The sequence below is a fragment of the Cryptomeria japonica genome, chromosome 2 (assembly GCF_030272615.1).
Source record: "Cryptomeria japonica chromosome 2, Sugi_1.0, whole genome shotgun sequence".
Lineage (NCBI taxonomy): Eukaryota > Viridiplantae > Streptophyta > Pinopsida > Cupressales > Cupressaceae > Cryptomeria > Cryptomeria japonica.
Window position 1 is genome coordinate 283,400,721 of NC_081406.1, and position 14,404 is coordinate 283,415,124.

The 14,404-nt window shown below is 35.2% G+C and overlaps 1 protein-coding gene across 1 annotated transcript; it reads right to left on the minus strand.

Annotated features, from left to right (window-relative positions):
- Nucleotides 1-1,882: 1,882 nt before the first annotated feature.
- Nucleotides 1,883-2,814, minus strand: LOC131054464 (uclacyanin 1-like). Its single transcript, XM_057988994.1, has 2 exons — nt 2,637-2,814; nt 1,883-2,280 (listed from the first exon to the last, which is right to left on the minus strand). Exons 1-2 carry the CDS (start codon nt 2,812-2,814, stop codon nt 1,883-1,885), a joined length of 576 nt encoding a protein of 191 aa, XP_057844977.1.
- Between the last annotated feature and the right edge of the window lie 11,590 nt (nt 2,815-14,404).

Below are 14,404 nucleotides of genomic sequence, written 5' to 3' on the forward strand. Positions count from 1 at the left end.
TTACAAATATTGGTACTACACTTTGATATTATTGACATTCGTTGACTCAATTTGGGGCTTCCACTTCTTCCTCATGTACTATTTTTTTTGGACCTACGTCTTCTTCAAGAGGGCCCAAAAAGAATAAAGTAGTTGATAATGCAACTACTATTTCTTAGGCACCTTGGAAGAGTGCACTCATATCACAATGAAATTGGTTCTTTACAAATTTATTAGATTCTTATTTAAGTGTACTTCAAAAACTATTAAAGGATAATGCAATTACCCTTCTAGATATTAGACTGCTCCTTCATAACAAGTCATATCCTAATTGGTATGATGCTTCCAATTTGTTAATATCATTAGGTGCTTGGGCATGACACTGAATGTTGTGAGCATCTAAGACATGTAGTCCAAGACCACATAGATAGCAATACCATATAACATGGTCATAGGAAATAGAATTATAATAAATCTAATGCTAACCCTAATAGTGAATTGCAAGTCTACACAAATATATTTCCTCCTTATTCCTCCTAATAGAATCTTTTGCATATGTGAACATAGTAACAATCACTCTGATATCACTTTGAAGATTAAGATACCTGACATATCTTCAACACCTAATGACTCACCATTATATGGAGAGCCTTCTCGTCTATAATTCCATGCTTAGATTAGTGATAATGTCTTTATTAGTGCTATGGTTGATCCTACGTACAGAGCCAATGTGATCACAAAGGAGGCCCTTTTTATTAATAGTTTGCACATGGCAAGATATGATTATTAAAAGGTCACCATTTGTACACATGATTTTCTTTTCTTCCTCCTTTGGCATTTATTGCTTTGTTAGTTCTCGTGGGGCCTAAGGCTATTTCTACAATATTTGTTTTGATTCCCAAGTCTAACTTATTTAGAGAGAAGATAAGCATTCCTTAGCTAGTTTTCATGGTTTTTGTTGCCTTTGTTGTCCACAAGTGTCTGAAGTTTTCTCATGTAGCATTATGAAAACTATCAAGAATACTAGATACAAGCCACTTGTGTCACATGAGGGCTTATCTCTCAATCATTTATGGCCTACTTCAAGTGGACCCATGCTACCCCATTTTGATTTGTTGTATAAAGCTTATTATAAATATAAGACTAGACAATTATCCTCACTATTCACTAATACATTTGGGGTCAAATTCCGACGGAGGTTTCTGACAAACAAGGAGCTTTGTGTGAAAATTTGATTTTTTTTTTTAAAATTCCCGTGTTCGTCGGAATTCCGACGACCTCGGGCATTTTATTTAAAAAAAAAAACACAACGCATTTTCATTTTGAAAGCAAACCGACCGAAGCAAGCGACGACCGTCTTGCCTCCCTGCCCCCCCCCCCCCCCCCCCCCCCCCCTCGCCGAAGCGATCTCTGCACAAGCAAGGTAAGGTTTTTTTTGCAATCAAAGGAACTCTTTGTTTTTCAATGAAGGGCAACTAATTTTTTTTCGCAATCAAGGGCAACTAGTTTTTTTTTGAATTAATCCATTTTGTGCATATCCTGCGATCTTAAAATTCCATGAAATGACATCTCTTTGAGGTATTCCGTCATACAGTTCACATGCTGTGTGTATGCTACCCCATTTTGCGATTTTTGTTATTGAAGCATTTGCAACTAATTTTTGACAAAAAACCCCCTTCGATTATGCTTTGATGGATGTCCATACCTTGTTCCAAAGCTCCTATTTTGGCACACGTAGGGAGGATGCTAGCAAATGTTGTACAAGATACATATATATATGTTCTTAATCAAACAAAGAGTTGATAAGCTAAAGCATGGCGTAGATAAGCATGGTGATAACAGTGCCACAAATGGAGAGTGTGAGGTTTATGAGAATTGATGGAGGGCAATCAGATAATTGCCTTCATGATGATGTGGGCCCTTCAGCAATTACCTCCTTTATTGCCCCCTCCTCCATTGAATCATCACCAGCAGAAGCAGCAATATAATGCTCCATTCCATCTGATAATAAATCTAAACCCAAATCTTTGGCCACATTGTCAAGCCCATCTGAAACTACATCGAAATTGTCAAATTGGCCATTGTCGAGTCCATCAGATAAAACATTAATGTGCACTTTCATTCCACGTTGACAGTCTTCTGCATTTCCACTGGTAAAATATCTGTAACCCATTTCAATGAGTGGGACTGCATCAAGCCCTCCATCATATAGCTTGATTGGATTGCTCACATCACAATTCTCAAAATCTTCTCGGCTCTTCAGCTCCAATACGCTTTGTTGAGAGGAAGCATAAGCAAACCCTGTCAAATGTCAAAATGTAGTTGTTTGCCATCATTTTTCTGGGCACAAAGGCCAAACTTTATCTAACCTAAAATTTTCATTAGAAGAAAGATCTATTCTTTAAGTTCTCCACAAACCCAATTTTGACTGCCATAAGTCGATTAAAAGAGCTACTCAAAAGAGATTGACAAGATCTAAAAGTAGGCACTCACCATGGCATAGGGCATGGTGAAAGATCCAATCTAATATCTACAGATGGGATTTAAATAGATATGAAAGAACCAATAGCATCCATACATATATAACCTATAAACCCTAATCAAAGGGCTTACTAAAATTTTTGAACAAATTTATAACAAGGGAAGGGCAATATTACAAAGATTATCTCCAACATCGAAGATCTTGTGGGAAGCCCATCCTTTGAAATATGAGGCAGGATCCCATCCTCTATCGTCCCCCACCACATGTTGTTTTGTTGAACACCCCATCATATTCATGAAAGTGAATCCCATCACCATGAAGATCAAGCAATAAGTAGATGCACTTGGAGCCATCATTGAGATAAACATGACTATATTTCATGAGGATTTGAACTCAATAATATGTTAGATTCTCCCAAGGATGGATGGACTATACACTTGAAAGGTAGATGATTAAGGATGATGGCAAGGTGAATTTTCCTTATAATGATAGGGTTGATTTTCCTAAGAACAAGTAGATTCATGTAAACTAGAGGATACAAATTTGGACAAAATAATGGAAGGAGACTAAAACTAGATAGATTCACCTAAATGGGAGTGTAGTCATCTAAGGATAGGAAAAATTCACCATTTGCGTAAGAAAGATGGATAAGATAAATGATTTATGTGAAATAGATTCACCTAAGAGAAAGTAGATTCGCATAAGGATAGGTGGATTTTCCTAAAGATGAAGGGATAAGACTTAACAAAAAGAGGACTTAGGATGATGACAAGGAGGATTCATTTAAGGATATGGCATATTCACCTAAGGGATATTGTATTCTCCCAAGAATATGGAAAAATTATTGATTGGTGGAATGACATACTAGATCAAGGAATGATACAAGGGTAGATTCACCTAAATATAGGGTAAATTCAGCTAAAAGGGTACCCATGAGATTGTGGTACTGAGTACCTATCTATGGATGGTGTATTTGGATACAAGTATGATGAAACCATGCTTGTGTATGATGAAGCAAAGTCCAGATCTCTATTATAGGTCCAACATAATCTCTATTATTGAGACACCATTTTATTAGCATATCCAATTAGGGTAATTTATGGGTTTAATTATGGATCATGTTGTCTATTTCCATGCACTATTGAACTTATTTTGATGTATTGTGATTATTTTAATTTTGAAGTTATAAATAAATTATGTTTGTACCTTAGAAAAGGTAACTCCAATTGATGTTTGGGCAGTTTATTTGAAAACTTATGGTGATTATTGCCCTATGTTATGTAATGGAGTTATTTTTACACTGAGTAATTAACTAGAAAAATGAATTTGTATTGTTGTACAAGTATGATGAAACCATGCTTGTGTGTTTACATGTTTGTGCATCCTATTGAGAACCAACCTCACTGTTGAGGAACTCAATAAATGTGGTGTTAAGTAGAAGAATGGAAAACTCAAGAAGCTATGGTGACATATTGTGGCATTAGGAGGGATTATCTCTATTGACCACACCTTTCAAAGATAGTATCCCCTAGTTCTCCTCATAGAATGGACCATTGGATGGCTCATAGTGGTATCCTATCCTACATTTATCTTGATGGCATTGTTGATAGTTGGTATGTGGTTCTTGGTATGGGTTTCCTCTTACCCTATTATCTTATTTATATCTTTGTTCCAACATGTGGAGATTGATTTTTGTCATGCTATGATGATTTTCATGTTTGCATGTGTTTTGACATTATGTAAATAGATATGATGTCACACCATACTTATGTTTTGATATAGTGTAGGTGATGGTTACATGTTGTTGATGGTAGCGATTTGGGTTCAAAGACACAATTCCACACACACACACAAATATTTGAAGATGCATTTTATATTATTCCTTCTTAGTGGTGATTAGTGTTGGAAGATTTGCACACATGTAGAGAGGAACTCATGTTAGATACAATAGGTTGTGTTTGATAACATATGAATGTGCCTCATGATGTATACATATATCTTTGGTGTGTGACATGCATGCACATTTTTCCATAAGACACATTGCTATGTGGCATGTGCCCTATGCATGTCTTCTTTGTGAGGCATGTTGCTATGTGAAATGTGGCCCTAGGTGTGTCTTCTCTATGAGGTGTATTGCCATGATATGTTAGGATTTGTAGTGTGCAGGCCACAAATGCATGCATGAGGGACTATTATTATAGTCATGTTTTTTGGGCATGTAGCCTAGGCATGTCTTCTCCATTAGGTACATGGCCATGCCATGTGGGATTTTTTGTGTTCATGCCACAAATGCACACATGAGGGACTATTATTGGAGTCATGATGAATCTTCACTCTATTTAGCCATAATTTCTAGTCGTATAGTTATGTAATGTGCACTTTTAAGGATTGTGAAGTTTCCTTCAATTATTGATGATCTCTCATCTTTGTTGCATGGGCCAACAATTTTATTTTATCTTGTTTGAATTAGTTTAATCACTATTGTGAGTTTTCTCTATTCTGTAGTTATTGTGGCTATGTTTGATTTGCTATTGGAATTGAACACATTTATTTGACTTATTATTGGTACTATTTTTTCTTTCTTTCAATATTTATGATCTTTGGTAGTTTAGTGAAACTCTTTCTATTTTTAAATGTTGCCTTCTTTGTTGTGATGTGATTCCTCACCAAGATTGACATAGATAACCTTGGATGAGTGTATATAAGGAATCAAACATTGGGAAAATTTGAGGATAGGGGTAAGTGTTTGTTGTATGGGTAGCTACGATCCACTTGTACATTCTTAGTGATTATTGACGGCTATGTCTTGGAGGCTAATCCCATTAAACAAACAAGGGGGAAGTCATACATAATCATATGGATCCTCCCTAGTTGTGTGTGGATTCACGACCATCATTTCATATGGTTCTTGGTTACTTTGTGAGACCATGGCATCCTCTTAGACCAATATGTGAGCCTTGTATTGTTATCCCTGCAATGTGGATGAATAAGTGTATGTTAAAATAAATGTTTTCCATGCCATATAGTTGCATATGAGTTGTTCACATCGTCAGATCATGATTTAGAATATGTGAATTCTTTTATCCATGTGAAGTTGAATGATTGATTATGAAAATGTGTTATACATTGAAGCATAATCTGTAAGATGTTCTCTTCAAGAAAAAATATTTATGCTTTCATAGTGAAATGTTGACGAAATGGGGTCCTAGTCTAGGAAAGTAAACTACAAACTTATACATTCACCATTTCAAAACTTTTTATTGGGGAATAGTCAATTTTGTTCAATTTAATTCCTCTAGGAGAGACCAACAATATGATTAATTGTTCCATTTTGATGTGATTGGATATGATTAGATATAATTTCATTGAAGATGCAAGAACTAAGTAAAATTATGCAAAATTGACAAGATTAAGCATAAACAGGCAAATAATAAAGCAAAAAGCTAACATAGAGGTACATATTTGGAAATAAGACTCTAAAATGAACCTAATCAATTACCTATAGGGAAAATGAGGTTAGAGATAATCTACCTATATGGAAAGTGGTTAAACTCTACCTCTAACTGGCTCATCTTGAGCATTGTCGGTATATGGGCATTGATGGCATATTATATCTAGTTCTATCATTTTTGTGGGTGCAAAATTAACAAGGCAAAATAGTATTAGTGGGATCATGATCTCATCAAAATGGTTTTGGCTTTGCATTTATGATAGCACATTGATCACACCTTATAAAAGGTTCCAATCTCATACATAGCATCCCAAAGTAAGGTCAATAATGATGTAACTTAATGCTTAAACTAGAGTTTTGGGTAGTCATATACCGATCATTTCCAGGATTGGTGCTTAAACTAGAGTTCTGGGTAGTCATATACCCATGGCATAGGGTAGGGGTGACCTGCAAACAATGCTAGTTCTAGATGCATGTTTGCTTGGTGTATAACTTGTCAAAATTAGATCGATTGGCTACAGGTCTGCCATAAAGTTTCCAACTTATCACCAGTGAAAATACAAGAACCAAGGCTTAGAATACTCAAAAATGTCTCTCAGAAAGTCTGCAACAGGCAAACTTTTAGTAAGAATTTGCAGACACAATGCTCAGAAATTCACACAATCAACTACATTAAATACGTTCTCTATTAAGTTCAATGTTTTAAGATGAAAAAGAAGAGTTAAATGGTTTTGGTTTGATTTGCAATTTTTGTGAAGCTTTTGCACTGAAGTTTCCATAGCCTGATTTTTTTGCCTATGAAGAAAGACCATGTCAGATAATATCAGCAAAGAACAAAATAAGGAGACAATTGCTAGATTATGGTCTAACTTGAAAAGAAAAGGTGATGGGAAATGTTATTGTCCCTGCAAAATTTGTAAGGGCTTAAAGACTAGAAGACTTTTAATCAAAACAACTAAGAAACATTGTAGGTAGGATGGTCACATTGAAGGGGGACATGATTATCATCCACTGGTAAGTTGTTCATTATATCATTTTAACAATTTATATACATAATAAATCACTTGATGATGAGATCATGATCACGGTTTATTTATGTATATCAATTTTATATAGGTTGAGCACCCCGGAGCACATGGTATGGATCAACACAACCCTGAGAATATGGTTTTCGAAGTGGAGGAACATGGAGGTGTGAATATGGAAGCTGAAGATAATGATCCCATGGAAGATGACGATCATGCACCAGAAAACACAACTGAAGATGATGGTACAAATACATTGATCCATGACACATTTAGTACTGGCACAGTTGATCATGATGATCAGGATGACCTTGATGTTCATGATTTACCTCTTCTTGAGAAGGCATATGAGCCCCTTTACAAAGGCTCCCAAACAACTCTTCTCTCTGCTGTATTGTTGTTGGTGAACTTGAAGGTTATGAATGGTTTATCCAACATAACAATCTCATGTATGTTAAGGTGTGTCATACATGTCATTACAGTTAATAAATTGTGAATCATGTACCATTAATATTCTTTATATTAACACCTCAAACTTTTTTTTTTGCTGTAGATTGATAGGTGAGTTTTTCTTACCACCATCAAATATTCTACCTCGCTCATACCGAGAATTATCTGCCATTATGAAAGATATTGGAATGGAGTATCAAACAATAGATGCTTGTCCCAATGATCATATTATATATCATAAACAACATGAATTTGGAACAGAATGCCTTGAATGTCATATCAGTAGATATCGAACATATCAAATAACAAAAAAGGTGCCTCACAAGGTTCTTCGTTATATTCCCATTATTCCACGTATGCAACGATTATTCAAGTGCACTAGCTTGGCACAATTTATGGATTACCATGCACGCAATAGAAGTCGAGATGACATTATTCGAATGTCTATGGATGGTTCAACATTTATGGACATAGAGGAAAAGTGGCCACACTTTAAAGAAGAACCTTGTAATCTCAGGCTTTCATTGGCAGTGGACGGTGTCAATCCATTTGGAGAGTTGAGATCTGTTTACTCAGTGTGGCCTATTTTTGTTATCAACAATAATATTCCTCCATGGATGTCAATAAAAAGGGAGCACATAATGTTGGCAATGATTGTTCCAGGTATTTTATCGTTTAATAGTCATCTACATTTAATTATAAATATTGCAGTAAAATGGTCATAATAATTATGTAATGTTTTTGTTCATTCCACTAGGCAAGTACCAAGTTAAAGATATGAATGTATATATTGAGCCTCTTATCGACAAGTTTCTAGAGTTATGGAATGGTGTGACCATGTATGACATCTCTAGACCAATAGGACAAAGACAATTTCTATTCCATGCAATGCTTGTATGGACAATACATGATGCCCCAGGGCTAACACATTTTTGTGGTACGTTATAGTGTTCAAGTTGCGCATGATAATTATAATTATAAAATTAATTGATTTAACAGAATTATACATTATCTTGTAGGTCTTCAAACAAAGGGAAAATTTGCATGTCCAGTTTGTGGTCCAAAGATGAAATCCCGTCATTCAAAAAGTTTAGGAAAGCAGGTGTTTGATGAGTAGAGGCACTTCCTTCACAAAAATCATAAGTACCGGAATACTGAAAAACATCTTTTCAATGGGAAAGAAGAGACTACATCAAAGCCACAAAGAATGACTCCTCACTTATGGAAGTTGGAATATAATAGAATTAATCATCAAGGTAATGTCATTCCATCTAATGGTTTATGTTTGGAATTTGAATTTTTCTATCATGTTTTGTTTACTGATGATGTAATTGATGATACTGAAGGTCGTCAAGGCATGGATGACCACCTTCCAAAGGGACTAAAAAGTTATCCCAGACAATTCAGTAGGTTGCCTTACTATGAGCAGCTACAAATTGTGCATTTGTTTGATACAATGCATATTGGAAAGAATATAGTAGAGACATTATGGAAAATATTGGATGGAAGGCGTGACAAAGAAAAAATTGTCAAAATTTATAGTGACATTGTGGAATCCAATCATGCAATGAAAAATGTCATTCAATCAAATAGCAATGGAAATCAGATTAATATAAGTGCCCTTCCTTGGTTATTAACGGAGCAACAAAACAATTCTATAAAAGAAGTCATATGAAAAATTCGATTTCCCACAAGATTTGCTGCGAACATAAACAATCTCATATCAAAGAAGAGTGAATTTGGGCCAGGGATGAAAATGCATGATTGGCATACCTTCATTAAGGTAATTTGCGTTTTTGTGTATTTACTATATATTTGTATACCGCGCATGTACTTTTCATTGTATTATGTTAGAAAACAATGAAAAGATCATTTTATAATTGTTGCAATACATTCTACCTCTATCTCTCCCAGACCACTTTGACAATAATATCAAGCAAGTCATATATGATCTTGGAAAATACATGAGGTAAGTAGTGATGTTTGTTCAATTTGTTGTATAGATATTATATTTTCCATTTGTTTTACTTGTTATGCAATATATTGTATATTATTTTGTAAAGTCTCGTTTATATATTTTTGTGTCTTCAATCTCTTTTAGGTGGTTGTCATCTAAAGAAATCCACAAGGAAGATATAAAATATTGGAAGAGAAAAATCCCTCATCTAATGTGTGAAATGCAAAAGTGTCTACCTTCAAATTTTTTCAATGCACAAGAACACTACCTCATACACCAAGTTAAGGAGATCAAATTGTGTGGACCTATACACACTAGGTCAATGTGGATGGTTGAGAGGCACTTGAAATTTTTGAAGGCTTTGGTTCGACAAAGAGCACATCCTGAGGGTTCTATGGTGGAGGGATATATGGTATACCAAACTATGGTGTACATTACTGAATATCTTCCTAAGTTTTGCAGCAAAAATCCACGTAGATCGCATTTGGGATCCCAACCCCATTAATAAATTCGAAGGGGAGCACTTGATGGGGAAAGGTAGATTGAAGAAAGTGAGAGGTAATTATAAGATGTTATTGTAGTAAATTAATTCTTCATCTTCTAAATAAATCAGTTGTAAGTGGTCTATTAATTATTTGTACAGTTGGTCGGGAGTGGGATGCGCTACATTTGTATATTGCAAACAATCTTGATTGGATGACAGTGTGGATTGAATGATGTCAACATTCTGGTCACACATTAACATGGGATGGTGTCGCTTCATTGGTTAAAGAAGCTCATCGTAATGGAGATTCCAATGTTACACAAAGGGAAATTGATTTAGCATATGGTTTAAGAGATCAACAGGTACGTATAATTTTATTAATCACTTGTATGTTTATCAACTCATGATGCAATAATTTTAATATGTTAGACATATTGCAGGTCAAACACCACAAGGCTATGTGCTGCAATGGTCATAAATTTTGCATCAAATAGTTGGATGACACGAAGAAAACTTGTGATTCTGGGATAACTGCAGTCTTTGAGGTGACCAAAATTTCATCTAGAAACAACATACATCCTGAAGAGTCTCAAAATCGATACTATGGCATTTTGGATGATATACTTGAGTGTGACTTTAATTCCTTCAAATTAGTTCAGTTCGTTGTCAAATGGTATAGGCTACGACTGAATAAAAATGATCCTGATAGAACTATTATCGAACATGATAATGAATTTAAAATGGTTAATACAAGGTCATTTGAATGAGTTGGGGATGAGCCCTATGTTCTTCCAAGTCAATGGAGCAGGTATTTTACTCGGAGGTTCCACATAAACTGGGTTGGTCATTTGTTGTTAGACATGATCTAAGAGGAAGGCTGATAATGTATAATGTGATGGAAGAAGAAGATACCGAAGAGGTAGAGGATGATATAGATGATGATCACGATCGACAGTTAGTCGATGATGTTCTTGACGGAAATGTACATGAAGAAGAAGCTGATGATGATGATGATGCTACTACTGATGATGATGGTGGTGGTGATGGTGATGGTGACAGTGATGGTGATGACGATGACGATGACAAACACAATGACGACGATGACGACGACGACAATGATGATGATGATGATGATGATGATGATGATGATGATGGTCATGATGATGAGTTGGATGAAGAAGAAGATCAATGACATGAATGAAATGTATGAGATGCGATTATTATATTATCTATTTAATATTGATATCTTGATAGAAATTGATTTGACTTATATGGTTACATAAATAATTCATATGTTTTGAATTCTAATGCCATCACTTAATTAATTCATGATGCACCTCTAGCTATGTGATAGATGGTGATTTAAAATACATATGTGATGGATTACATGCTTATGATGATACATGTGACATTTTTTGAACTTTGTGTTTATTTATGGAATGTGGACTACTTATTAGATATGTGATGGATGGTGATTATGATACGTGTGTGATGGATTACATGTTTATGATGATACATATGTGATTCTTATGATGATCAATTACATATATGATGATACATATGTGATGCTTATGATGCTTATGATACTGCAATATTTATTGTTTATCAAATTACAAATGTAATGCTTATGATGCTCAATTGTTGGTGCAGGAACCTGAACCCATTTGATGAGGATCTTGCATAGTCTCATGGATCGACAGGTATAAGTCAATACACCTTATAGAAATAATATATTTTTAAAAAATTACAAGAAAAACAAACTTCCTTAGTTTTTCTAACCTCAACATTAGCAGCAAATCTAATATAGTTATCAACACTTGAGGCCCCAGTTGGACTTACTCAAATTTTAATCTCAACATCAACTTTATGGCCGACTTCTTCGTCAATATTACCCTCATTTACAAAATATCTCTCTCATTACCAACTAACTCTCTCATTTGATGGTGTATAGGTATCACCAAATAGGTATTTGTCAGATGTGTCTTCCTCGAGTGAGGGAAATGCAGGAATAGAAGAGGAAAGTGAGACATGTAGTAGATCTCAAATAGGGAGATCAACTAGAGGTCAAAAGATTAGAAGAAAATTCAATAAACACATGGAATTTTTTCTTGCTCAAGGGGGGGTCATGTTCTTATGATGATGAGACCAAAGGCGACATTGAGGTGCCCTTGAGGTACAAACATCTACTGAAACAATGTGTACCCAAGGAACTTCCTCCAATAAACACTGATTTTTGTGTTAATGAGAGGATATATCGCATAGCACCTTCATCATTACATGGTTTGGGCCTATTTTCCATGGACAACATAAAGGTCTCTTACAACAAAGTTGCTGAATTGATGGAGTTTGTTGGACCTTGTTACAATTATAATGATTGGATGCAGATTGTTCGATATAAAAAAAGTATGCGTAGGTATGCACTGTCAGCCAATTATATACAACAAAAAGATAATGATCAAAATAAATGAGTGGTTGTATACATTGATGGAAGGCCAAAAGCAACAGGGAATATTGCAGGTTTTATAAATAGTACACGACCTGGGTCAACTAATAAGCAACCCAATTGCATATTTGAGGCATGTGAGGGAAATTGTGTGTTTGTATGTGCGATAAAATCAATAAGTGCAGGGGAAGAGCTTCTAATCAATTACAATTTGAATCGTATAGATACAAACAAATTTACTATCATGGGGGTGGTACGTACTATATATATACCATTTAAGCCAACTTCCAATTAATGAATCCAATAAACCATTGTATTATTAAGTTTTTTTGCTAAGTTTATTGGTTTCATTTTGCTAACATTTTTATATTTTTTCTTTGTCACAGGGCCACATGGATCCACCACATAGCACAGATAGGGGTGTAGGTCCTGACACTTCTATGGAGCAGGTAAACCTCATTGTAATTGTACAAATTAGATAGAAGCAAACTATTACATTATGATCTTTTCTTGAGTGTTTTGAAGTAATTTTGATAGTGTTAATTATATTCTTGTCCTAGACGGATGTTCAGGATAAGGGAAAGGAACCTGCGGTACCTCAGCACCTCCATAGGGATGTGGGGTGCTCGACAGTGTTATGCACTGATGACATCGCACTTAGCACAAACCCTATACAATTGGTACAAAAGAATATTAGAAAAATTAGCCAAGAGATTGTTGATTTGGCAACCATAAGCCCTCAGACTGATGAGATAATAGAGAGGGTGCAACTATTGTTGCAGACAGTGGAAAACTTGCAAGTAAGTAGTAATGAAATCTTTAATCATAACAAAAGTTCAATAATGGTTTATATTTTTTTCTCTTTTATGTCATTAACTAAAATATGTATGTGTTGTTTTTACAGAAATTTATAAGGCCTCATCATCCTGGTGGCGATGATCAGGGTATTGTGGGTAGTTCAGGTGATGACCATGTTCTATATATTAAAACCACTCCTTTGGACTTGTGAACTTGCTTTTTTAATGTTTTATATATTTAATGTTACTCTTCAGGTGACATGGGTCCGAGGTCGACCCCAACTGTATTGCCGACTGCAATGTTGGCAACATGTAGCATGCAGACATCGTCTATTGCACCGACTCGTGTTGACCCGCCCACTGGTGGTAGATCCCTCTTTTTCTCTCTCTTTCATTATGTGTTTATTACCCTTGAAGTGTTCTTTCTTGGAGGCATTTCATAGTGGATTCATTTACTGTGGCAGGAGATGCACATGAGGATGTGCCAGAGGCGACTACTGGTGATAACATACCATAATTTCCTGGATCTTCCTGTATTGTTAGTACGAGAACATTGCAAGCCACATTGGTGGTGAGCGACGAAGAATTGATTCCCTTGAAGATACAGAAGGTTCCAGGTACTTTAAAATTATTATTATATATAGTCTAATTGTAATTTACTTACTGATCACTCATTTTGGACTAATGATCCCATGTTTTTTTTGCAGGAAATGATATTTTTTATAAAAATCTTAATGACATGACATTGCAGATATTTGGGCCCACCGTATGTAAAAGGTGGAACATCATACGTGAACTAACCCTTATCCACTATTTTGATTTCATATCATTGCTAGAATAGTTTTCCTTTTATCCATTTCTTGAACTATATCAAAGGTAGCTTTAGTTTGTTTCTAAATCTAACAGGTTTTTTTTTGCTTTAAAGGTGGAATGACCAAGAAAAAAAGTTAAAAGATGAACTCACAAACCATATGGTAGGGTTGTTTGGAAATGACACATTCGACAAGACTAAGCTCTTGGAAAAAGCTGGCACATATCTAAAGTATGTGAGGGACCAATACAGGACACATTTAGAGAAGAACATAAAGTATGAGCATCCCCCCATGATTCTAGAGAGAGAGTGGAAGGACCTGATTTTGGATGCAAAGGAGAGAATTGAAAGGAAAAAAGGAAATACACCACTAGATGCCAGAAGAAGGTATGTGATACTATTAAGAATGTGAATATGTACTAATTATTCATTATATTTATATAATCTAACATATTTCAAACTTTTCATAGATTGAGTGACACGTCAAAGGCAACCAAGGCAAGACAAGAAAAGCATGGGCAACAC